General features: G+C 40.6%; 1 protein-coding gene across 19 annotated transcripts in view; it reads left to right on the forward strand.

Moving 5' to 3' along the window:
• MBD5 (methyl-CpG binding domain protein 5) overlaps positions 1-27,810 on the forward strand; it is a 248,204-nt gene that overhangs the window by 146,252 nt on the left and 74,142 nt on the right. For 13 of the 19 annotated variants that reach the window (XR_006284870.1, XR_006284871.1, XM_043525239.1 and 10 more), the window contains 3 exons: positions 14,100-14,787; positions 20,857-20,959; positions 22,430-22,610. Coding sequence is in view for 17 of the 19 variants with exons in the window: in XM_043525239.1 (XP_043381174.1) it covers positions 14,675-14,787; positions 20,857-20,959; positions 22,430-22,610 (397 nt within the window). In the remaining 2 variants the exon portion in view is untranslated. The remainder of the gene's footprint in view (positions 1-14,099; positions 14,788-20,856; positions 20,960-22,429; positions 22,611-27,810) is intronic. The other 6 variants (XM_043525235.1, XM_027824263.3, XM_043525244.1 and 3 more) reach the window with 2 other exon arrangements.

The following is a 27,810-nucleotide window of genomic DNA, read 5'->3' on the forward strand; positions in this document are numbered from 1 at the left end:
AATCACCTCTGTAAAATCAGGGTGGTAAATACCTTACAGGGTAATCAGATTCCAAACACAGAGAATCCCTCTAGGCAAAACCTTAAGTTCCAAAAAGACACAAAAACAGGAATATACATTCCATTCAGCACAACTTATTTTATCAGCCATTTAAACAAAACAGAATCTAATGCATATCTAACTAGATTGCTTACTAACTCTTTACAGGAGTTCTGACCTGCATTCTTGCTCTGATCTCGGCAAAAGCATCATACAGACAGAGAGGACCCTTTGTCCCGTCCCCACCCCCACCCCCTCCACTCCAGCTTTGAAAGTATCTTGTCTCCTCATTGGTCATTTTGGTCAGGTGCCAGCGAGGTTATCTTAGCTTCTTAACCCTTTACAGGTGAAAGGGTTTTCCTCTGGCCAGGAGGGATTTAAAGGTGTTTACCCTTCCCTTTATATTTATGACAATCTGTCACTAGGTTGCGTCCCCCATTCAGTAAGGGTTCCACCCATCATCTGGTCTGATCTCTTGTAGCACACAGGCCATAGAAGTTCCCCCACAAAAATTCTTAGAGCATATCTTTTAGGAAAAAATCTAATCTTGATTTTAAAATGACTGATAATGGAAAATCCACACAAGCCTTGGTAAAATGTTCCAGTGGTTAATTACCCCTCACTTTTAAAAATGTGAGCCTTATTTCCAGTCTGAATTTGTCTTGCTTCAACTTCAAACCTTTGGATCTTATGTCTTCATCGGCTACATTGAAGAGCCCATTATCAAATATTTGTTCCCCATGTAGGTACTTATAGATTGTAATCAAGGCACCCCGTAACCTTCTTTTTGTTAAGCTTAATAGATTGAGCTCTTTGAGTTTATCACTATATAAAGCTTCTAAACTTTTAATCATTCTTATGGCTATTCTCTGAACCCTCTCCATTTTATCAACATCTATCTTGAATTGCAGACACAAGAACTGGACGCAGCATTCCAGCACTGGTTGCCCCAGTGCCTCATACAGAGGAAAAGTAACTTCTGTACTCCTGCTTTTGCATCCAAGGATCACATTAGCCTTTTTTTGATCATAGTATCAGGTTCAGCAATATCCACCATGATTCCCAAATCCTTTTCAGAATCACTGTTTCCCAGGATAGAGTCCCCCATCCTGAATGTATAGTCTACATTCTTTGTTCCTAGAAGTATATATTTACATTTAACCATATTAAACTACATCAAGGATCGGCAACCTTTGGTATGCGGCCTGCAAGGGTAAGCCCCCTGGCAGGCCGAGCCAGTTTGTTTACCTGCTGCGTCCACAGGTTCGGCCGATCACAGCTTCCACTGGCTGCGGTTCGCAGTTCCAGGCCAATGGGGGCTGCTGGAAGCGGCTTGGGCCGAGGGATGTGCTGGCCGCCTCTTCCCGCAGCCCCCATTGGTCTGGAGCAGCGAACTGCGGCCATGGGAGCTGCGATCATCCGAACCTGCGGACTCAGCAGGTAAACAAACCGGCCCGGCCCACCAGGGGGCTTACCCTGGCAGGCCGCAGGCCAAAGGTTGCCGATCCCTGAACTACATATTGTTTTCTTGCACCCAGCTTACCAAGCAATCTGCATTGCTCTGTATCAGTGACTTGTCCTCTTCATTATTTACCATTCCCCTGATTTTTGTGTCATCTGCAAACTTTATCAGTGAAGGTTTTATGTTTTCTTCCTGGTCATTGATAAAAATGTTAAGAAGCGTAAGACCAAGAACTGATCCCTGCGGGACCCCATTAAAACACACCCAGTTGATTTATGATTCACCATTTACAGCTACATTTTGAAACCTATCCATTAGCCAGCTTTTAATCCATTTAATGTATGCCATCTTAATTTTATATTGTTGTAGTTTTTTAATCAAAATGTCATACAGTACCAAGTCTTGTACTATAAAGAGAGTCTGCATAGCTGGCCCTAAGCTAAACCCCACCTCAGCAGTCCCTAATAGGTGAATGAGACATGGGCAGAATACTGCTGCCCTCCAGCATTTGCTAGCTGCTACAACAGCCCTTTGGGTTAGAGGATCTGAGACTGGAAGTGTAAAACTGGCACACAGGCCCTTTGCCTATCAGTTCAGATCCTGCATGAACTGAAATAAACCTGTCCCTGATTGGTGACGACTTCACAAACTAATACTACACCAGCTCTACCATCCTTATTTAGTTTATCAGTGTACGCCTGTTGCATGATGGGAACCTAGTTCTTTCTTGATAGTTCTGAAATAGTGTTGGTACAGGCGAATATTTTACAGACACAATCATTCTACATTTACAGTGAATTTTCCAATGGTTCAGTCTTTGTCATGGATTGTTCAGATACAACCTCTTGCTTCATTATATTTTTAAATTCAGTTTGGCAATATGTGGTGATACCATAGTTTACTCTTTCTTTAAAATTAAGTTAATTGTTGTTCACCAACTATAGTGCTAGATTATGAAAAATAAATTGCCCTGAATAAAGGGCATTAGAGAGTCACAAACTCCCTCACTGCTCCACAGGCAGAAACACTCGGGGTGATCTATACCTGGCACAGTGTATGCTGGCCAGTGCACCATCCTGGCTACTGCATGGTTGGAGGGACACCACAGTTCTGTGGAGACTATTTCTCCTCCGACGCAGCGAGCATTAGTAGGAAGATCTGGCACAAGGCTTGGCCTACACCATTAACTTCCTTGTAGTTCCATGTAAAGATTCATCAACTCTTCCTCCCCACTCAAAACAGGCAGTATTATTAGTTTATCATTTTAGTACCTATAGTATCATATGTTCAGTATCAATAGGAGTATTCAAAGAAATTGATAGGTAATGTACCTTTCACATTATCAATGACATTTTTTTAAAGTTTTTTTTTCTTTTTTTCCCCAGCCAACATTGAAACAATATAAAAACTTTATGCTTTCATTGATTCATGTATTTTAAGGCCAGAAGGGACTTTTGTAGTCATGTAGACTGACCACCTGCATAACACACTATGACAGCAGACTATCCCAATGCAAAGGAAACATAGGAGGAAAAGTAAGAGGCCAGAATGTGAAAACATGGAAATAATTATTAAGGATGAGTACAAAAGAATAGCACAACCATGTAGGGACAAAATCGAAAGGCTAAGACACAAAAGAGTTGTTCCTAATAAGGGGCATAAAAGACAATCCGAAGAGGTTCCCCAAATACATTTGGAGCAAGAGAAAAATGAAAGAAAGTATAGGTCCACCACTTAACAGGAAAGGAGAGCCAATAACAGATGACACTAAAAAGGCTGAGGTGTTAAATGCTTATTTTGCTTTAGTCTTCACTGAAAGTTAATTGTGACCAGATACTTAACACAACTATTATTAGCAACAACAGGGAAAGAACACAAGCCAGAGTAGGAAAGAAACAATTTAAAAGATATTTAGATAAATTAAATGTAATCAAGTCAGCAGGGTAAAATTCATCCCAGGGTATGTAAGAAATTAGCTGAAACAATCTGTGAACCATTAGCAATTGTCTTAAATTAAAGAACTCCTGGAGGACAGATGAGGTCCCAGAAGACTGGAGAATGGCAGACATATAGTACCTGTCTTTAAAAAAGGGAACAAAGACGACACTGGAAATTATAGATCAGTCAGCCTAACTTCAATACCTGGAAAGATACTGGAACAAATTGTTAATCAATTATCAAACAATAAATTTGTAGCTAGGGGATAACCGTGTGATAAATAACTAATAACCAACATGAATTTCTCAAGAATAAAACATGCCAAACCAGTCTAATTTCCTTTTTCAGCAGGGATACTGGCCTACTGTGTGCTGGGAAGTAGTAGACGAGATTTAGCTTTTGACACCGTCCCATATGACATTCTTGTAAGCAAACTTGAGAAATGTGGTCTAGATTAAATTACTGTAAAGTGGGTGTACAATTGGTTGAAAAACCACTCTCAAATTGTAATTATCAGTGGTTTGCTTTCAAGCTGGGAGGATATATCTAGGGATCTATCTTAAATCTAGAACCGTTGTATATTTTCATTAGTGACTTTCATAATGGAGTGGAGATTATGCTTATAATATTGGCAGATGATACTAAGCTGTGGGGGGTTGCAAGCACTTTGGAGAGTAAATGACCTTGATATATTGGAGAATTGGTCTGATATCAACAAGATGAAATTCCATAAAGAAAAGTGCAAAGTAACACTATGACAGGGTGTCGTCCAACTCCTTTCTCTTTTCTAACCACAAACCACTCAGAAACATTTTTCTGGTCAAACACCTTGTGCAATTTATTTACAATGTTCTCCCCACCATCCTTACAAATTGTGCAGAATTGTATGTACAATAGCATACAATTGCTTAGCGCACAGCCTTGGAGAGGGGAGACGAAAGGTATCTTTCCTTTCCTTTCAGAGATATCTCCTGGCTCTGACTCTCAAAAGTCTGCCAGTCTTCCCCCCACCCCCCATTTCCTTCCTGTGCCTTTCTACTGTCTGGGCTAATAGGTTAACCAGCTTTGGAGCTCTCTCCAGCCCATTACCAATCTGTCAATTAGGCACAACTTTGCCTCTTAGGTTTACTCTGTGGCGATGTAATTGGTGACACAGTGATGAGAGTGTTGGTACAGCTGCTGTTGCTCAACACTCTCTCACAAGTACACTTTAGGAAAAGTCAAATGCACAAATACAAAATATGGAATATTTGACTAGGCAATAGTACTGACAAAAATGATCTGGGGTTATATTATAGTGCAGAGGTTCTCAAACTCTGAGTCAGGACCCCAAAGTGAGTTGTGACCCCATTTTAATAGGGTCGCCAGGGCTGACTTAGACTTGCTGGGGCCCAGGCCTGAAGCCCGAGCCCCAGCGCCTAGGGCTGTATCCGAAGCCCAAGGGCTTCGGTCCTGGGTGGAGGGGCTCAGGTTACAGGCCCCCTGCCTGGGGCTGAAGCCCTTGGACTTCAGCTGTGCCCTTACCTGCCCACCCTCCCCCCCCCCGGAGCAGTGAGGCTCAGGCGGACTCAAGCTTTGGTTCTCCCCTTCTGGGGTCATACAGTAATTTTTGTTGTCCAAAGGGGGTCGTGGTGCAATGAAGTTTGAGAACCCGTGTTACAGTGGATCATAATTGAATGAGAGTCAATGTGGTGCAGTTGTGAAAATGGCTAATATGATTCTGCAGTGTATCATTAGGAGTGTCATGTAAGACATGGGAGGTAATTGTCCCCCTTGGCACTTCAGCTGGAGTACTATGTCCAGCTTTTGGCGCTACTCTTCAAGAAAGATGTGGACAAATTGGAGAGAGACCAGAGGAGAGCAACAAGAGGAAAGTTTAAAAAAAAATTTGACATCCTTAGTCTTGAGAAAAGAAGACTGGGAACGATAGAGACCTGATATGTTAAGGGCTGTTATTAAGAGGATGGTGATCAGTCGTTCTCTAGGTCCACTGAAAGTAGGACAAGAAATAATCTGCTTAACCGGCAGCAAGAGAAATTTAGAAGAGGTTTTACAAAAAGTTTTTTAATTTTAAGGATAGGTAACTGCTGGGAGGTTGTAGAATCCCCATCATTGGAGGTTTTTAAGAATAGGTCAGACAAACATCTGTCAGGGATGGTCTAGGTGTACTTGGTTCTTCCACAGCACGGGGAAATGGACTACACTACATGACCTTTTGAGGTCTCTTCCAGCTCTACATTTCTATGATTCTATAAACACAGACCACAGAATTTCACCACTAATTCCTGCATCAAGTCCATAACTTCTGGTTAACAACATCACAATTTTTGGAAGACATCCAAATCTTGATTTAAAGACATGAATTCCACGTATATTGGAAAAAATGTATTATATAGTATTTTGCATTTCTATAGCACCTTTCATTCAAGCATCTTGGAATTCTTTATAAACATGAGTGAATTAAACATAAGACCCTTCTGAAGAAGGATGTCATTATTGCATTTTACAGAATGGTTAAATCAGTCTGTCTGCTCTAAGGAAATTCATACCTGTGCAACTAGGCCAATGAAGTTACACCATTGCCCCTTCCCTCCCCCAGCCCTCCACTCCCTGCAGTGCGGAAATACTGCACCAGCACAAAGCAGAGCTCACACTGGTACAGCTGAGGCCAGTATCATAACAAAGTAAGCAGCAGTAGTTCAAACCCCACCCCAAGCTGGTGCAGTTTAAAAATGTATCATTTCAATTCATCGTAGCTCAATTTTAAGATTGCCACAGTCTATCCTTTGTTTTCCCCATTTATGGGCAGGTTTGCAGGGGGCTCTCTCTCAAAATAGAAAGTAATGTATTATGTCGTCATATGTGCAGCAATACTTTACTCCTAGAATTCAGTACAACAAAGTAAGAACAGCAGAGAGAAGAAACCTTTATCTTCACATTTGTTGTGATTAAGTTAATTGCTTAAGTGAAAATAACACTTCACAAAATGTTCAAAATTAATCTCATTAGTCAGCAGAATGCAGAGTTTTAAAAATTAAAAACACTCCAGAAATTAAATCAACAGGCATTGTTGTCTAATTAGATGACAGTTGATACTCCTAATTAATTGCTTTGAAATACTTAAACAGAGATTAATAATTAGTAAGTAATAGCCAAATGAGGTCTCATTTTAACTTTGCATAGCCTGAACATCAAGATCTTTACTTTGGGAGGATAAAAATTGATGATGTGCTTCCATCCCCAGAGCTATGCTTTGTAATGGCATTTCCTCTTTTGTTAGCATGTAGTTTGTTTGTTTGTTTGTTCTGTGTTCTTATGTGATACTCATCACTGTGTTATCTAAAATTATTCCAACGTTAAAAATAAATAAACTGACTTTCAGGCAAGTAAAGTTTTTCTCTCAACTTCTCCCTACTGGAAGGAAAAGTGCATGTGGTGTTTGTTTTTAGTTATAAAGAAGGCTAATAAGTAATTCTATAAGGGAAAGCAAAGTTTTTAAAAAGTGAGGTTTGTCTTTGGATCATGAAGTGGGAGTTTTGTGGATGCTCTTAGTTCTTGCAAAAGTTAAGTCTAGAGTTTGGGGCCCTTCTCCAAGAAAAAGCAAGCCCCATTTCCTGCACACACACAGAAGTCAGCAAACATCCATCAAGTCGTATAAGTATCCTTTCTCTGGCTGCGCAGTAGATACTTTGGACATTCATGGAATTATTAGTTTTTTAAATTGTATAGACTAGTTTGGGCATATTAGGTCACCAAAATTTAATTAGCTGAGTTTAGTTCTTACTAGTTGAACTCAGTGAAATAAATGTTATGTTTGTAGTTTTGTGATAATGCACAAGTTTAGACTGTTGTTTTTAGTTTCTAAATTACCGGTACTTTTTGTTTTTCACTAAATTTTCCCATTTTACCATAGGTTTAAAAAGAACTGATAATGTTTTACTTGGAAGCATTGACTACATAGCATAGAGAGGGATAGGTTTGGTACATCCTAAAATGCAGAATTACAAAAAAGTAAGAACATGGATTATTAAAAACTAAAGCATATTAAGCAATAATTGGAGGAAGCTTTTTTTAAAAAAGTGATAACACAAATACCAGTACAGTGTTTTTATATAGTGTTTACATGAAATATCTTTTAACATATTTCCCTGAGTTAACTTCAAAACAAAGCTAAAAAGAATGGTTTAAAGCACGGTATAAGGAGAGGCAGTGACTTGGTGTGGAGAGAGTGGAAGAGTATTCAAGATAGATAGGACAGCATAAACAAAAGAGCAACTCCCTAACTCTTGAAATTAGTAAGAAGGTTACACAGAGAATATACATATTAGAATGGGTGGCGCTGATGTCTGAGAGTCATTACTTTAGGATGGAGCGAGTATATGGAGAATTTTGACAAGATATTAAAAAAAAAAATTGCAGGAGCAGTCATTTTTGTGATGTTGACTTAGTAGAAGACTTGAGTTGGTGAGAAAAGTAGGGATCTCAGAAACTAGGTCGAGGCCATGTATTCTGTCGGTGACACACTTTCACCGTGGAAGCTGTCATTCTCTTTGATTCTATCTTTCACTTGTTGATCCTTATTGGCATTGAAATCTACATTGATTCACCAAAATGTTCACTAACTTAATAGTGTGATGCTGCTATGCCACTGCCCGTCTTTCCCCTCCTCCTTCAGTTCTCTCCTAAGAACTTACTGCTTTTGTCTAGCTCTGCACTACTAACTGTCCACCTAGAATCCTTTGCCCTATGCTTTCATATAACATTTATTATAAAAACAACAGCATGAGAAGTAATTCTTCCATTTTACTCAGCACTGATAAGGTCTCACCTGGAGTATTATGTCCAGTTCTGGGCGCCACATTTCAGGAAAGATGTGGACAAATTGGAGAAAGTCTAGAGGAGAGCAACAAAAATGATTGAAGGTCTAGAAAACATGACCTGCAAGGAAAGATTGAAAAAATTAGATTTGCTTAGTCTGGAGAAGAGAAAACTGTAGGGCGGGGGGAGAGACACACAATTGTTTTCAAGTAAATAAAAAATTGTTATAAAGAGGGTGATAAATTTGTTCATGTTAACCACTGAGGACAGAACAAGAAGTAATGGGCTTAAATTGCAGCAAGAGAGATTTAGGTTAGACATTAAGAAAGATTTCCAAACTTTAAGGGTACTTAAGTGCTAGAACACATTACCTGGGAAGGTTGTGGAGTCTCTGTCCTTAAAGGATTTTAAGAACAGGTTAGACAAACACCTATTAGGAATGGTTAAATAAAATTGATCCTGCCTCAGTGCAGCGGGATTGCACTAGGTGACCAATCAAGGTCCTTTCCAGTCCTACATTTCTATAATTCAGTTGTTTGTTTGTTTGTTTTTTATTAAAGACCTCTAGGACCAAAAAAGGGTACCATGATTAAACAATTTGAATTATATCTCTTCCCCCTTTTCTTTATCTGTCATTGGACTCCATTATCATTTTTTACTGCCTGCCTGAAGCCTTGATACTAGGGATATGCTGAGTGCTTCTTTGGCAGCGATCAACACTTTGTAAGATCAGATGTTTAAAATGTAAATTTCTAGTATCATGCATATCTTATTATAGGTTCTACATAATAAAATAATTAAAGATTGCCACCACACCAATGTGGCTAACAAAAGATTTGTACAAAAATGTTCATGTCAGCTGCTTATTTTTATTAATTATATATTGATATTAATGTGCAATGGCTACAATAAATAATTTTTGATAATTTATCATTACACTTAATATAGTGGAAATGAATACAATACTGTTGTAATATATTACACTAAGCTCACTTTCCACTAGCATTCCCCAACATATACATGCACAGACATATGCACGTGACTAGGCAAAGAATGAAATTATAATGTTATGTGCCACTGTGTATGAGAACTTCTAGACAAGAACCAAGGCCCTATTCCTGCAATTCAGTACAGGTGGAGTCACTGGCTTCAGTGGTGCTCCACATGGGTGCAGTAAATTGCAGGATCAGAAGCCCATGTTTGCTAAGCTGAGTAGCACAGTTCAGTGTTTTCTGTGTAGGGCCTTCACTGCGGTATGTTGTATGCAATACTTATACCTGAAAAAAACTGACATGTTAATTCCATGTGGCTTATGTGTTAAAATCATACATATGCTCCTATTTTTATGATATTAAAATTCTGCTGTTGCTGTTCGCAAATCCTTCAGCCTTGAACACATCTCAAGGTCAAAAGGCTTGACAGAAAGAAGCCTTAGTCTAAAAAGATATTCTTGGCTGAAACAAGCATTTTGTGCCTCCTTACTGTACTAGCTAAAAATATTTGAAAATTTTCTACGCAGGCAGTTATGCAAATTACTCTCACTGTTTATCATATTTTTCAAGCCATGTATAATAGGAAATGGCTGATCTGATCAACACTAGATGTTTTTAAATATCATGGTATTGATCAGTGTTAGCTGATACAATACATTGCAAAACCAATAAAACAGAGTTACTTAAAAATAATTTAAAATATATTTTCAAATGTATATTGGCTATAATTTCCTAATAATGGATCCAATATGGTTACATTAAATAGCAATATGAACAAGCAAATTACTTGTATTAGCAGGGTGAGAGATAGCAGTTCTCCGTAATATTTATCCCACCTGCTTCAATGTGGCTCAGTATTTTAAATTTTGATGATTTTTTGTTATTATACAAAGTTAATTCTAACTGAAAATATTGATTTATTTCATTGTCTAATACAGAATTTATAACAAAAGTACACTGTACAGTAATAATATACAGAGCTAAAAACTAACTTAGTCTTGCACTTCATAAAAACTGACCTGGCCTAAGACATCCAACTAATCAGAACAAAGCAAACAAAAATAAAATAGAAAAGATAAAATAAAATAATTTTCCGCTAAATCGTGACTGCACTAAAAAGTCTTGCAGTGCGACCTGCGCTTTGCCAAACTCTAGCTAGTCTATCCTGTCCCTGTATTTCTAATGTGCCTATCACCATGGTTTCTGATTGCCATATATGGAGATTAAAAGATAGGTCTATTGTTGTCTGACGCTAGGCAAGTTGTTTGACTATATTTTAGTTGTTTGACTATATTCTCTGCTGCTCCCTAAGTTATAGCATATAATATTGCATAGTGAATGAACTCTGTGGGGGAGAGAAGTGTCTTCATGCTCTTCATGCTTCATCCTGTATTGGTGGTATTGTGACAGATTTATGTTACCAGTCTGCCTGAGGCATCAGCTGATCAGGCTGAGGCCGCAGGATTGTTAAGGGAGGAGATGAAGGAGCACACCAAGTGACTTAATGTAAAGCTTTATTAATAAAATAACAGCGGTGAGTGCTGGGAATGCTCCCACATCACTCTGAGGAAGAAAGAAAGTGTTAGTGCCCTAGCCCTAACCCACTTTCATACTCACACACGCACCACCTGAGGCTGGCCAAGTCAGGGTGTAACTTAAGAAGAAGAGGGGGAAGGGTGGACAAGAGTTCTGCCCTGTGCCGAGGCTGTCCAGGGTCCGCTGTTGATCTCCAACTTGCTTCATCTCTTGGGAGGGTTTTAAGTCCTGGGTTCTTCTGGGGGCGTTTCGTCCAGGGTCCTTTATCCCCCGTGCTCTCTGTACCAGTCCAAACCGGCCTTCCGAGGCTTCCTTGGTCTCCCCAAAACACATCGGCTTCAGGGTCGCAAAACTGTTATGTCCCCATTCGCTGACCTTCGCTAGTTTTGCACCCCCCTTTTAGGTCTGTCTGGTTCAGTTCTCCTTTCCCACAGGCTTTTGGCTGTTTAGCAGCAGGGAGCTTGTTTGTGTGTGCATTGGCCTTGAGTGGCAGTTTCACCCCTTATCTTCAAGCCTAGCTGAATTGTCGAGTTAACCCGTTCCATTCTTCCTTCCTCCCCCTTCAGCCTCTCGCAACCTGCAAAGGAATCTTTCACTCCACACTCACACCTTCAGCCCTTCCCAAGATCCTTTCCAATGCATATGAAAGCATTAGCAATATACAATGTTGCGGCTTACCCATGGGACCCCCCCTGCGGGGGCAATTTTACTGTGACTGGGACTTTCCCATGGGGCAATTTTACTGTGACAGTATAGGAAGGAAAGGTCTCTGAAAAGAAGGGAGAAGATACTGAACTCTGAAAGTGACAAGATATGAGTTCAATCTGATCTGTGGTGGAAGAGAATTTTATAGTGCAGGGCTCTGCTTCTGACTTCCATGAAGCTCATCTTAGGCTCCATCAGCTGCAGTGTATTTGTCCATCATTGCAGTGTCAATAGGTTATATATGTAGCTTCCAAGTTATTTCTCATTGAGGGACTCGTAAAGGAAGACCAGGATCTTGAAAAAGATCTGATATTGGATGGTAGATTGGTGTAGAGCATAGCATGACATGTAATATGCTCTTATTGAGATGTAATTCTGAAAGAGACATGAGGCTGCATGTTGTGTCAGCTGAAACCTCTGTATGGCCTTCATGGTGACACCTAGATCGATTTCACTGTAGTCATCCACCTTACAGGCTTGTATGGGCAGTGGCAGGTAGGAAGTTCCAAAGGCAGGGACGTTCATCTCAGAGAGCACTGCTGAAGATACCAGACACCTAAATTCTAGGCTTCTCCCTCCAATTTGAATATCCATGGGTTGTTATTCAGCAGATAAATTAGTATAATTTTTTCCAAGCTTTTACATTTATTTCCTGCCTGTGTATCTAATCTCTCTGTTCCTTTGTATCCTTTCTCTGTGTTCACTGGTGCTCGTAAGACCTCCCAATTTAGTAATAAAATAAGCTATGTCTACTTAAAAATTGAAAGGCATGCATGCACAGTGCAAAATGTAAAGTCAAGAGGCGCATACTTCAGACAAGATGCCCTGCATATGTTGGGCAGCTCATGAGGTGTGAAGAAGCAGTTGGATTTAGCCTGACTTTTGTCTTTTAACCAGGACCTTCCCTGACCAATCCTTAAGCCCCTTATTGTCCACCAAACTTGTATTTATTTAAAATGTCATGTGTTCTCAAGGCTTACATCCCCATAAGGGACCTCCAGGGTGGGGAAAATGTAAGATGGGTTTCTTCAGAGCAAGATTACAGGCTATTCCTTGGACCTTCTTCATGGCTGAGGAACAAGTCCCAAAACCAGCATCTAGCTCCCTTATCCCAACTGAAGGTTTACTCCCAAGTCTCTGTAACCTTAACCAAGACAGCGTCCAGCCTGCATCCTTGTCCTTCTAGCCCATGCCATTCTAGTATCACACAAGGGTCTAAAGAAAGAAAGTAAACTTCTTGATGTTCATATGTAAAAATAGCACAGTTCAAAGAATGTGCACTGCTTAAGTACATCCATATGATACAAGAAATGTATGTGTTCCTATAGAATGCTCAATGTTGTGTTTGTGGGTGGGGGATTGTTCTTTTTTTCTTATTAAATCCATAGCTTAATATTATAATTGCTTTGCTTTTAAGTATATACCACAAAATATTTGCATTATGGACAAGCCGGTGTTGGTGTAGGAAATTTTAATTTTTGCATTCTCTCTCTCTCTCTCTCTGCAACCTTAATGTTGCACTGGCATAGGATGTTTTATATGCAATACATTTGAACTGTTTCTCTCTTGAAGCACATTCCCTGTTGCAATCAGCTGGTTCAATAGGCAAAGTATTGTATTTGAAAATAATAGTTAGCAAGAAAGATAGAGCAGATATAGCATTAAACTATTTCAAAATAAAAGCTCTAACAGGATCAATACTGCTGTGGAGATTCATCAGTGTCTTACCTTTTGATTTCTAGAACTATTGTTTTTATAGCTTTTACAGTATATTTAGCGTTCGAACTAAATCTTTCCTATTCAGCTTCACCTTAATAAAACTTGCTTTCTAGAGAGTTAATTCTCTCTTGAAATACTTATAAGTCTTCATTTTGGGGAGATAACAGGAGTTCATGTCATTGTGAACAATAGGGCTTACTCATACAATATAATGTTATGAGACAAGTTTATTACTTTTTCTGTGCCAATCAGGCAGTTCAGTAGGTGCTCAGATGAGATCATGCAGAAGAACATGCAAACTAGGATACCACATCTGCACTGAGAAATCAAGTGATGCAGTCTTATTTTTTGCAATGATTTTTTTTTATTTGATTACTTGGGTAGAATTAAAGCTCAAATATATTAGCCTGTTCTGCAGTACTTTTCAGTTTAAAAACATTTAACTAAATTTCATTTTAGAAATAAGTTTTTTAAGCCATTAACTGGGGCAAGTGGTTCAGTTGTAACTTGTATGAGAATAGTTCTGTACTACAATTGAGTTAAAATGGGCTATTTCATTGATCCAAATTGTGTGTTAACCTCTTAGTGACTAACATCACACACTCTTAGATTTAATATGTGAATACTTCAGTGGCATTCATATGTAAACGATATACATTTGCAAGTTTAGACTTCCGCTCAGGTTTACTTTGAAAATTTCTTTAAGGATTAAAGGTTTGATTCTGAGCACCTTAAATGGATGAGGCTATATTAGTGAGTAAAAGTTACAAAATCAGGCCTTGGGAGATGAAAGAGAGTAAATAAATGGCTTATGGTATTTGAATTGTCAGATCATTTTATTGCACATTTGTTTAGCTGCATGTGTTTTACACAGCTATGTGTTTTTTCAGGTTGTTTTATTGGAATTGTGAAGTCATGAAAGAATCACCAGAAGATACCTGCAGCACCTTGGATAATGAGTGGAAGATAAAGAGAAAGCAAAAAGAATGTGGCATATAAAGGGTGTAATACCTGGAGGTATTAACTCTGACTCATATCTGTAAAAATGAGACTAGCTCTCACAAAATACAAGTTATCTTAGACAGTCATCAAGCTTGGAGTCATGCTGTCAAACTAAGAAATTCACTCCCCCCCCTCCCCTTTCTGACAGGTAATAGAGCATTGGTGAATTATGATTTTCCTAAATTGGAAGCACTCATTTTTACCCATGTAGTTCATCCTTATGAATACATAATAAACATTGCATATTTAATGTGCATTATAATGGGAAACTGACTCATTAGCAAAAAAAATGGCAAATTTTAAGGACTTGGTTCCAAATTGAGCTGGAGCCTCCCAATGCACTTTGTACAATCTGGGTAAAGATGTATTGAATGTCCTTCTTTTGAAGGCCATAATGACATGTAATATAAGGATATCATCTTACTGTTGATATCTTTGAAGAGTCATAAGCAGAAACAGAAAAATGAATGGCGGAAAGGAGTGTGACGGAGGGGACAAAGATGGAGGTCCGCCAGCAGTACAAGTTCCAGTTGGCTGGCAACGTCGAGTGGATCAAAATGGAGTGCTCTATATCAGGTGAGGATTATGTAAATTGTGTGCTCTTTTTATTATTTATTTAGTTATTTATTTAGTTATTTATCTATTTTAGTCATGACAGAAAGCATATACTAGTTTAAGGCAGTGACTCTCCTGATGATGTATAGTAACTTTATGTATTTTTCCTTCTGGAAATATTAGACCAAATGTTCTGCTTGTGTTAATTGGTGCAGCTCTGTCTAAATCAGCTGAGCTGTTCCAGGTTGGACCACCTGAGAATTCGGCCTGTCGTTCGTTTTTTGTTGCTGCTTTGTTTGATAAATTCCAGTATCCAGTTCTAATTACTGTATTTTTTTAACTAGGCCGGATGTAAAGTAGCATGAATAATTCTGTGCTGCTTCTTACTTTTCTGTTGTTTTGAATTGTTCACATAGATTTTTATAGCTGATAAGTATGTTAGATATAACACCACTTACATTTTTTATTATTCAGTCCACGTAATACAAACTCAAAATATTTTACATTTACCTCTTTTGCCTTAGTCTTCCTAGATTTATCATAGAATCATAGGACTGGAAGGGACCTTGAGAGTTCATCTAGTCCAGTCTCCTGCATTCATGGCAGGACTAAGTATTATCTTCGAGACCATTCCTGACAGGTATTTGTCTAACCTGCTCTTAAAAATCTCCAATGATGGAGATTCCACAGCCTCCCTAGGCAATTTATTCCAGTGCTTAACCACCCTGACAGGAAGTTTTTCCTAATGTTCAACCTACACCTCCCCTGCTGCAATTTAAGCCCATTGCTTCTTGTTCTATCCTCGGAGGTTAAGAAGAACAATTCTTTCCCCTCCTCCTTGTAGCAACCTTTTATGTATTTGAAAACTGTTATAATGTCCCCTCTCCGTCTTCTCTTTTCCAGATTAAACAAACCAAATTTTTTCATTCTTCCCTCAGAGGTCATGTTTTCTAGACCTATAATCATTTTGTTTCTTTTCTCTGGACTTTCTCCAATTTGTCCACATAGAATAATAGAATATCAGGGTTGGAAGGGACCACAGGAGGTCATCTAGTCCAACCCCCTGCTCAAAGCAGGACCAGTCCCCAACTAAATCATCCTAGCCAGGACTTTGTCAAGCCTGATCTTATAAACCTCTAAGGAAGGAGATTCCATCACCTCCCTAGGTAACCCATTCCAGTGTTTCACCAACCTCCTAGTGAAAAAGGTTTTCCTAATATCCAATCTAAACCTCTCACACTGCAACTTGAGACCATTACTCCTTCTTCTGTCATCTGGTACTACTGAGAACAGTCTAGATCCATCCTCTTTGGAACCCCCTTTCAGGTAGTTGAAGGCTGCTATCAAATCCCCCCTCATTCTTCTCTTCTGCAGACTAAATAATCCCAGTTCCCTCAGTCTCTCCTCATAGGTCATGTCATAAGTCACATCTTTCTTGAAATGTGGTGCCCAGAACTGGACCCGACACTCCAGTTGAGACTTAATTAGTGCTGAGTAGAGCGGAAGAATTACTTCTCATGTCTTGCTTACAACACTCCTGCTAATACATCCCAGAATGATGTTCACTTTTTTTGCAACAGTGTTACATTGTTGACTCATATTTAGCTTGTGGTCCGCTTTGACCCCCAGATCCCTTTCTGCAGTATTCCTTCCTAGGCAGTCATTTCCCGTTTTGTATGTGTGTAACTGATAGTTCCTTCCTAAGTGGAGTGCTTTGCATTTGTCCATACTGAATTTCATCCTGTTTACTTCAGACCATTTCTCCAGTTTGTCCAGATCATTTTGAATTTTAATCCTACCCTCCAAAGCACTTGCAACCCCTCCCAACTTGGTATTGTCCGCAAACTTTATAAGTGTACTCTCTATGCCATTATCTAAATTATTGATGAAGATATTGAACAGAATTGGACCCAGAACTTCTTATGCCTTGCTCGTTATGCCCTTCCAGCATGACTGTGAACCACTGATAACTACTCTCTGGGAATGGTTTTCCAACCAGTTATGCACCCACCATATAGTAGCTCCATCTAGGTTGCATTTCCTGAGTTTATGAGACGGTCATGCGAGACAGTATCAAAAGCTTTACTAAACTCAAGATATACCACGTTTACTGCTTTCCCTCTAACCACAAGGCTTGTTCCAAATATCCATTGTTTTTACAGCTTTTTTAAACTTCCTTGTTCCTTGTGCAAGGAAGTTAAGAGGATAATCGCTGTAATAGCTGTAAACAACATGAATCTTGAAAAGGTTTGCAAATGTTTCCTACTGGATATCACCATTCTTCTTCATCAAGAACTGCTTCTGCAGATCTCCAGCTCCTGGCCACAATTGTCCCAACTTTCTGTATGCCATGTTCAGTACCGTTTTGCAGATCCAGATGTTAGGTGAGTTAATACAGTACGAGAGACCACAGCCCCAGCCACGCTAAGTTCCTTTCCGTCAGCCATAAACAGGAAGCATCCAAATTTTTGCTGCTGCTTCACGTGCTCGTCCACTCTGGGTGCGCATACCCCCCAGGCATTTGAGATCAGAGTGTTTTGGCCAGCAGTGTCCATTGGGGCCACTCATGTAACCTGACTGTCGTCATGCCCCCATACCAAGGTCAGAAATGCTGGAGTGGGCTCAACCATCACTCAGTTCCTTCTTATTTCTCGTGACTATGAGATGGAGTTTCCTAGCGTCTGCATCTGGGTGTAACATTTTTCACAGTTTCTTGTAGATTCTGTATATTACTGATAGGTATGGTTAGTTAAGATAGTTACTCTTCACAGATTTTTGATATTTTTTTTTAGTTTTGGAAGTTTTACCTTCCTTCCTTCGTTTTTTATTTTTTTTTTAAATCTGGTCAGGAACTTCTTCCCAATCCTGGGGCTTAGAGATGTCCCATACTAAGTTGTCCAACTCTTAAGTATTGTGCCCTTCTTGTGTTGTGGCAATTCCATTTAACAATGGGAAACATCAGTTACCATTTTTGTCTGGGGGAGCCTATATCCCTGACAATGGCTTGGTGTGCAAGTCCTTTTCTAAGAAGACTTCAAAAGGCAAGAGGGCACGCCTAACTTTTTTTTTTTTTTTTGTTAGTCTGGGATCTGATCTGGGTTGGGCAGGCACCACTGAAGAAGTTCCACTTCTGTCCAGAAGTGCTTCTGTGAGTTCTGGATCCACTAGCTCCCAGGCTTCATCTTCAAAGACCAGCTTTGGATGTAGGTAGGACTGTTAAAGCTAAGTCTTCAGAGAAGAAGGAGCATCACCCCTCTGAGAAAAGCAAAGGCAAATGCCCGCTGGGAATTTCCAGTAAAAACAAAGTTCAGGTCACCCCACTGCTCCCAATGAAAGGAGTCTCCACACTCTGAGCTCCTCAGGAGCATGGTATCAGGACTCCTTCACCGCTTTAGGATTGAAAGTTTAACTGTGTCTGGTACTGAGGCCAGAGCATCAGGGGCTGCCTCAGCACTAAGCACTTCTGCACTGGCTATTATGGTACCAATACCATTGATACTGGTCTCTTTGGTGCTGCTCACTTCAGCATGAGTATGTGAAACGAGACTCATCAGCACTGTCAACCCCAATGCTGTCTGCTCCCACCCCTAGGTTTATGGGACCACTTCTCTCAGTACCAAGGAAGTATGTGGTACTGAGGGATCTTCAGGTTTCACATGAGTTGGGATCTCTGCTGCACTCCACAGATCTAAATATTGCCACTATAATAGCACTGAGCTCCTGGCTTAGTGTTGTTACCTCTCAACTTACAACCTACCACCCCAGCTTTGGCAGCTCCTCACTGCCTTTCAGATCTACAGTCCTTTTTTTGTCATCTTCAGATTCCCAGCACAGCAGGGAGGGATCTCCTACATATTCTCCAAGGGGCCCCTTTTTTAACCTTATGAATGAGGAAGTGTCAAGGGCTTCAGACATGTTTAGATCTCATAGGGGGTATAGGTTAAGGCATATACCCTAGTATCTTTTTTCTGGCCCTCAGACCCTTTTGCTTGTAGTAATCCAACATTGTGCTGTCTTCACCACTCAAGATGTCCTACTTCTGCATGACTTCTGTGGGTGAGAACCTCCTCGCTTACACCATACCAGGAAAACTACAGTATTTCAGTTTGTAGCCCATGAATCTGAGCTCCCTGAGGAACTATTTGATGCGGAGCAGCCTCGGGCTCAGTATCAGGTGATGTCAGCTGCTATCATCCCATCTACACCTTCTCACCCAGATGATTACAAGAGCTTTCAAGGTCTGCTCAGAGATGTAGCCAGTTTCCTTAAGGTACCAGTGGAGGACCTACAAGAGATCTCACATAAGCTCTTGAATGTTTTCCTGGCCTCCATGCCCTGGAGCTAATTCATATCCCCAGCTGTGCCAACTAATCTGTATTTAAAGCACCACTAAACTCAGGTGAGAGGGTTTTTTATATGGAGAAGAGTGGGGGTTGGGACAACACATGGATAAGAACCTAAATTAACTCAGAAGTGTCGATGTAACCGAAGTGACAATTTGTTCCGTGCTGTGCTTATTCAGAACAGATTGTAACGGTTCCATTTAGCACTATGTGACTCGTTAGTTCTGGAATTCTAGAGACAATATTGAAAACTAGGGATAATACTTGTTGAGTGAAGAAGTAATAATGAGAGGATCTTGCTTTAATCATCCTACAGTAGAATTATGCCTGAGTCTTTTCAGAGGAGTAAGCGCTGTTCTAAAGTGTGTCAGTTTACGTTTTTCTTTCCAGCCTGACTCTTTTGCCTCATACCTTTGTTGTATGCTTTTTAAATTACTGTTTAATTTTATTTATTTTCATATAAAACTTTAATCTAAAAGTTTAACATCCCATGTAGTTCAGATCTTATATGACTGTGTTATATATAAAAACTTAAAGTATTGTTAATTATTTCATAAATAAATTGGAATGCTCCAGTCAACTTCAATAAGAAAATTAATTAATTTAAACCTCTGTCATATAGAAATGTCATATGCAGTTGTTGACCCTGAGTGTAGCTTAATATTTTTATCATCTAAAATTAGTTGTTCATTTATCTGTTTTAAATGTGAAGTCTTCTAATGTTTTGGTGTTTAATTCGGCTGTCTCCTAGATCCAAATATCAATGTAGTAGAGAGAGTTGGTTTGTTGGCTTGTTCAAAATAGGAGTTTTATATACAATTGGCTCTTTACTCTTTTATTCACCAAGAATTCAGCCATCCCACTCTAGTTCTGTTAGTCTTTCCTTAATAAAAAGCTTAGACAACCAAGTAACAAAGAGCACTCTAGGAGCATTAGATTTCAGTTATACAGTCTTTCCTCCTTTCATGGATTACTGGTCTGGATGGAACATGATTTCTTTTTTGGCTATGGAAACAATGATCTTCTTTAGAGAGTTACAGAGCCCCAAGTATGTATTAATTGTCTAGTTTATCAGAAACTGAGGTTTGGGCCCCCGTGTTTAAGAAAAACCAAACCTATAATAAGCAAAAACTATATATGTAACTCCTGTCCTCCTGGAGTTAACATCTCTTGGTTGTAAGCTTAGTTTCAGCAAAATCAAGATGTACACTTAACTGGCCTATGTATCCTCTTGTGACATCCTTCCTTAAATTAGGGTCTGAACAGGTGAAGTACAGTGTGCAGGTGGACTGCTGCACCTTCTTGGAGCTCTATTGATTTCATAGTGGGGATCTATGTGGTTGCTACAGTCCACCCATGGATCTTATAGGGCCATAAGTGTGTTTGCGCAATGGGACCTTTATTATGTTTGAGGCCTTAAAGTACTACTGCAATATGAATAAATAAATACTGATAAATTTGGTTACCTTGGTTTTTTTCTGTGGGGCCACCTTTTTGTTTCTGCATTAAAATCAGTGGTTTTCTCAGAAATAATGTTGTGTCTGGCACAAACAACTTTGCATCTGCATTTTTTTTTTCTGTAGTGTGATCTTGACCAATAAAATACTGTCTGCTGATGAAAAACAAGATATCAAATATAATAAAAATGTGAACGATTCACTATCTTAATTTTTTTTTATTTTTCGCATATCTGTATATGGAAACCATTACCTAAAAGTATTGATTCATTTATATTATTCCTTTATAGTCCCAGTGGGTCTTTATTATCCTGCTTGGAGCAGGTTAAGACATACCTGCTGACTGATGGAACCTGCAAATGTGGCTTGGAATGTCCTCTCATTCTTCCCAAGGTAAAAAGTAGCTTTAAATATGTATGCTACAGTGCCTGTCAAATAAATTTTGATGTCATTATTTCTGCCATGCCATAATTTCATTCCTATTTAAATGGTACGCTTATGAGGACATATCATGCAGTTAAGATCCAAAATATAGGATCTTTTTGTTTTTGTACAGAGGTTGGTTGGTTGGAGGAAAGGAGGAGTCATGGCAGGGGGAGTATAAAACCTAACATGAATACAAATATTTTTCATTATTTTATTTTTATTTAAATTTTCCATTTGTTTACACATATGCCTGTAGTGTTGGAAACGTAATGCAATAGCATTGTACTAGTGCATGAGAACCAGAAAATGAAACTAACTAATATAGTAGTTTCAAGGCAATCTGATGACATTTAGCACCTTCCATTGGATTCCCAATACCTTTGGGTTCTGGTCCATAATTTATTTTTTTTTCTGCTTATAAAATATACATTATTAGTATACATTGAGTACCACCACTCTTATATAGCTATTTATTATATTTACACGCAATAAAGAGCTATATAAGAGTAGCTTTCATATAATATCCAGAAATTGGGTCAAGTAATGGTAAAATCCTAAAATTCATAATATTGTACAATTGTAAACTATTATCCTTAATCCCAGACATCCATGGGATTTTTTTTTAACTGACTATATAGTGCACTAATGATGTTTTCTTTAAAATTCTGTTAAAATAAAACAAAGGGCAGGTTGCATACCTTTATTTGCTTTCTATATTTATCAAAATTATCATTGGTTTACAGGGCTGCCTTTCTATTCCTAACAGTAATCAATGCTGCAATGCGGTTGGGACACAGATTCTTTCTCCTTCCCTACCACCGCTCACCCAAACACACACCTCAAAAGGGAAATGTGGTAAATTATTTCCCTCCATCCTCCCTTACCGTGTAGCCTCATTACTACTGCAAACAGCCTTAGGCATCCACTCTTTTTTGTCATACCAAGACTGTGGTGCTCTTTCCTATACCCTTTCTAACCCAGCCCTCTCCTGATTAGTGGCTGGCTGGTTGAACTGCTTCAGGAATTCATTTTCTGGATCAGTCTCCCCTAGTTGGGTGGACAGAGAAAGAAGGAGATGTGAGTGATGGGTGGAAGTGAGAGAGGACCAACCCTCCATGGTGGAAGCAGGAAAAGCAAGAAGGTATATACCACCCACCACTGTCTGCATTCAGCAGGCTCTTTCTGCAGCTGGAGTGGTGGGATTGCCAACAGCATCCAATAGAGGAGATTTTAGGGCAGTCTAGGAGTGAGGCAAGAGATCCTCCAAAACATGCTATAAAGGCTGACGGACCATGAGATGTAAGACATGTGAGGGAGATTATTTAAGGAATTAAGGCACATTTAGTTCTAACCTGATTGCATTTCCAGTTCAGGTATATTTTTGGAGTTTGCTACCTTTGTTATGAATGTATCTAATATTAGGATTATTTTTTTCAGGTATTTAATTTTGATCCTGGAGCTGCTGTGAAACAGAGAACTGCTGAAGATGTTAAAGCAGATGAAGATGTCACTAAGCTATGCATCCATAAACGGAAAATTATTGCTGTGGCTACACTTCATAAAAGCATGGAAGTTCCGCATCCTTCGCTGGTTCTTACTAGTCCTGGGGGTGGAACAAGTGAGTAATATTATTCAAGAAAAGAAAGATTAATTTGACTACATGATTTTTAAAATTAGAAACTAGTTCTCTAAAACAGTAAATAACTAATTTCAACCCCCTATGCTGATGAAACCTTAGGGAGGAGAATTTTAAAGTAGAAAAGTAACAAAAAATCCAAATTTAAGATACATATAGAGATGTTAACAGACACAACTGTACATGGTACATATGTACTTTAATATTTTTTAATTACCATTTATGATTTTAAAGGTCTGCCTTAATACATATGTTCAATGTAACTAATGCTATTAGGATCCTTAACTTTGGAGTTTTGTGACTGCTGTGCATTTCTATTTTCGGCTTCATCTTTGCAAGAATGTACTGTAGCTTTCTTCATGTAGTTTTTATATTCTATTTCTATAAAAGGAAAGAAGAAATAAAATGATATGCTTATCCCCAGCCAACTAATCCCAGCTGCCCAGTTTTCCCTACTTTCCTTCCTGACTACACTATTATCCATCTCCCAGTTGAAGAAACCCTTCCAAAACACAGCTCCTCCCAAAACTAAGTGCCCCAGCAAATATAAGAAGATTGCCTCTTTAGATAGGCACACTTCCATACATTGTAATATGTGTCTATAGGCCACGTTCCGTGGTATGTACTTGGATAGATTTGTTTTTGTAATTTAGTCACAGAGTCAAATGTTGCATGCATTTGAATGAGCCATCTGATTGCTGTTGAAACATACACATTTATGTATATTTCGTGGAGGCTGGGTTAGTTTCTGCAGCTGTTAAGGAGTAGTGGAAGGCAGTTTGTCATAGTAGTGTAGTGGGGAGAGACTGGCAACTAGGGTGAAGGCCTGTCCTGTCACTGCAGCGCATGTGCATGGTGGTCTTGTCGCTGGTAGGGTTGCCAGGCATCAGGTTTATGTCCGGAACGCCCTCTTGAAAAGGGACCCTGGCAGCTGCAGTCAGCACAGCTGACTGGGCCTCGAAAACTCCGATTGGCTGCAGCTGGGCAGGCAGGTTCTGTGCCCAACTCCACGTGGCTGCCAGGAAGCGGCCAGCATATCCCTCCGGCTCCTAGGTGGAAGGGTGGCCAGGGGAGCGCTACGCGGTGCTCTCACCCACAGACGCTGCCCTGAACGCTGGCTCCACAGCTCCCATTGGCCGGGGAATGGGCCAATGGGAGCTGAGAGGGCAGCACTTGCAGGCGGGGACAGTGTGCAGAGCCCCCTGTCTGCCCCTCTGCCGAGGAGCGGCAGGAACATGCTGCCGCTTCCCAGGAGCCACGCAGACTTTCTCCATCCCCGGGAAATGCTGGGCCACCTGATGTTTGCACCGTCCAGAGCCTGAGCCCCTCATGTCCCAACCTCCTGCCCCACTCGGAACCACCTCACACAACTAAACTTCCTCCTGGAGCCTGCACCCCCTCCTGCACCCCTGTCCCATCCCTAAGCCCTCTCCTGCACTCCAAACCCCTCAGCCCGGAGCCCCATCAAACCCTCATCCCCAGACCCACCCCAGAGTCCTCATCCCCCCCCCCCTCCCCCCAACTCTCTGCCCTATCCTGGATCTCCTTCCCACATACCGAACCCCTTGGCCCCACCCCTCAGCCCACACTCCAAACCCCTTGATCCTACCCCCCAGCCCGGAGCCCCCTCCTGCACCCCAATCCCCTGTCCCAGCCTGGTGAAAGTGAGCAAGGGTGGGGGAGAGGAAGCAGGGATGGAGTAAGAAGGGGTGAGGCCTTGGGGCAGGGGTGGGACAAGGGTGTTCGGTTTTCTGCAATTAGAAAGTTGGCAACTCTAGTTGCTGGGGAGGAAGGAATTTACTACTTGTCAAGGGGGGATTTATATGCACCTTTGCATGTATTTGAATGTGCAGTTTCTCTTATCCAAATTAAATTTTGCATGTTCTGAGGCTGCATGCCAAGAATGCAGTGGTGCTCTGTAAGGTGAAACAAATGCAGTCTGAGGTGCAAGTACCTAGAAGTAAGCAAACTTGGCAGAAAGGCTTCCGTACTTGTTTCTGCTGCTTATGATGCCATCACTAAGGCAAAAAGAGGAAATAGAAGATTTAGAAAAAATAGATATTGGTAGGTAGAAAAGGAAAGCAATCTTTATCTATGTGTGAGAACTAGTACTGAGGCTGGAATCAGGACTACCTAATTTATTATGCACTTACAGTATATCTGTAATGCAAAAGTACACCGTTTGCATATGTACACATGTGTACACACTCTAAATAAGGTCCTCCCGCCCTGAAAAAAAAGAGTCCCCTTCCAACCCCCTACATGGAACTCAAATCCTAACATACTGAGCTTACATACTGTAAATCCTTAATAAATAAATAAATACTACGACGACAACAACAATAACATCATTTCTGCAATTCAAAGACAAAATAAATAATTTTATATTCACCTAATTGAAAGGTTTTTGTTTAAACTTTTCAAAATTGAATATCTTTTTCATAGTAATATATCCATTCATTCTAAATAATTTGGCCTGGCTTTTTCTTTTTGTGTTTTTGATATTCTAATGTCGTCATATACTCAAAGTATTGTTCAGTCCTACCATTTTGTACTTTCAGCATACTATTTTTTAAAAGCTAATATTGATATACATGATTGCCTAGAATTAAAATATAAATAATTAAAAACCCATATGGTTCCTCAATTACAATTAGAGACAGAAAAGGTGACTTCAAATTTTAATGAAAAAAGATGATACATTTAAACTTATTGTTTTAACTTTACATTTTAATAATCAATGTAGAAGCACTTTAAGAGCCAAATCATATGGCCCAAATAAAGGCCGTGGAAAGCCCTGTGTTGTTCCACTACATACACATGTCTGCATTGCAGCTGGAAGTTTGCCTCCCAGCCTGGGCAGACATTACTCATCTTTGCCCTGCTTGAGCTAGCACACTTAAAACATCAGTGTGGATGTTGCGGCAAGGATGCAGCTTAGGCTAGTCACCTGAGTTCAGACCCACAGGTTTGGGCAGGCTTGGATTCAAGTGGCAAGCCCAAGCCGTCACTTGTGCCAGAACATCCACATTGCTATTTTAATTGAACTAGCTCAACCAGCGCTCATGTGAATCTGTCTACCTGGGGGAGGCACACTTCCAGCTGCTATGTGGACATACCCCAAGAGCGGTAAGTGTGAAAAGGGGCTTTCAGGTTATTGGCCATAGTCCCTTACTGAGTGTGATGCAGCGTTTCCAGGGGTTATTGCAGCTTAGAGAGCAGCCAGGTGGGGGACTAGGAAGATACCATATCCAGCCTGGAGACTTTCCAGCACAAGGCCCACTTTATTCAAGCTGCATGTTGGGGAGAGAATTTAGCCCTGTTTGCCTTAGATGGTTATTTTCATGGTTCCTTGTTTTATTTCAGGGGGAACGGGAAGCAACCTTTATGATTAGTTGCCTAGTGCTTTTCATTATAAAAGTTTCTTGGAATTTTTTATTTTTACTTTTTGAGGCGCTTGAACGTCTCTGTTTGCAACAGGCCTTTGAAATTTCAGTCAGGTTTAGCTGACTTATAGACTGTTTAAAAATCACCATTTCCCTTCAGTTGTTTGCATTCCACAGGAAAACTTTGGCATCACGACAAAATAATAACTGCATACAAACATTTTAAAGAGCTCAGCCCAAGCCGCTGCTGAAGTAGCAACAGCAACACAACCATACACTGCATTGGGAATGCCTAGGAGCTGCAAGAGCAGCTATTGTGGCAACAATTGTGGAAGAGCTGGACTGGGAGCCCCCACCTCCAGTACACTCCCAGAGCTGGCACATGACTCTGTCCCATATTTTCCATCATCAGCCATGAGCTACCCTTACTTTTAGGGGAACACAGGGAGGGAGAGAGAGAGAGAGAGAGAGAGATGCAGGTCTCGCCCTGTAAGCCCCTCAGGCCCAGTACATGGCTCCAGCAGCCCATCCTCTCCTCCCATATGGAACAGGAGTCCCTCCTCTCCTGTGGAGCGGGGTGTGACAGAGAGAGAGCAGAACTGGGCACAGCATATGCCCACTGCACCCAGTGCATGATGCCAGATGCCCATTTTTCCTCTGGAATAACCACCTTCTGCTGCTGCCAGCTAGTTAGTCTGATAGCTGAAGTGGTAGCAGCCTGTGTTGAAGTGCTGAAAGTTTGGGGGGTCAAACCCTGATGATGATTAAGGCTGTGTCTGTCACGGAGGTCCCAGAAGTCATGGAGTCTGTGACTTTCTGTGACCTCCGTGACTTCTACAGTGGCCAGCAGCAGCAGTTTGGGTGTGTGGGAGGGGGCAGGGGCTTGGGGTGCAGGGTGGCACTTATCTGGGGAGAGGGGCTACCCGGCTCCCACCAGCATGTCCCTGCAGCTCCTAGGCGGAGGGAGCAGGGGTCTGCGCACTTCCCGCGCCCACAGGTGCTTCCCCTGCAGCTCCAATTGGCTGCCATTCCCAGCCAATGGGAGCTGCGGAGACGGCACTTGTGGCAGGAGCAGCATGCGGAGCCCCCCTTGCCACCTCTCCCGCTTGGAGCTGCAGGGACATGCCGGTCAGAGAGGGGTAGGGAGCCTGCCAGCCCTGCCAACACTCCCCACCCCCAGCACCAGCAGGGGTCCCAGGCCGCATGCCGCCGCTCCCTCCAACGCGGGTCCCAGGATTCCCCCCCCTCCCCCCCCAGCACCCACAGACCGCCTCTCCCCTCCCTCCCCAAGCACTCGCGGCCCCCTGGCCCAAGTTTTAGTTAGGGGTATTTAGTAAAAGTCAAAGACAGGTCACGGGCTGTGAATTTTTGTTTACTGCCCATGACCTGTCCATGACTTTTACTAAAAATACCTGTGACTAAAACGTAGCCTTAATGATGATGCATGATGCAGGGAGGGTTGTTACAGTTGCACAAAACATAGGTAAAAACAATCTTCTGAAACGATGTAGTTTTTTCTATGCCAAAAGAAAGTTATTTAAATAGCGAAGTCAAACACTTGGAAGTTAGGAAATGACTTGTGTCCGATTGCCTATGCAATCTCAGTTTTGCTTCTTTTGTACATATGCATTATGACACAGTCTTTAATTATATGATTGTGTACTATTTTTGAACAGGCAACCATAAATCTTGGATTTCCTAACTTCTGAGTATTTGTTTTGGAACCTAAATAACTTTTTCTTTGTTTTTATATGTAATAGCTATAGATGTACATGAATGTGCAAAACTTAATTTTT

Source organism: Chelonia mydas, chromosome 11 (genome assembly GCF_015237465.2).
Source record: "Chelonia mydas isolate rCheMyd1 chromosome 11, rCheMyd1.pri.v2, whole genome shotgun sequence".
Lineage (NCBI taxonomy): Eukaryota > Metazoa > Chordata > Testudines > Cheloniidae > Chelonia > Chelonia mydas.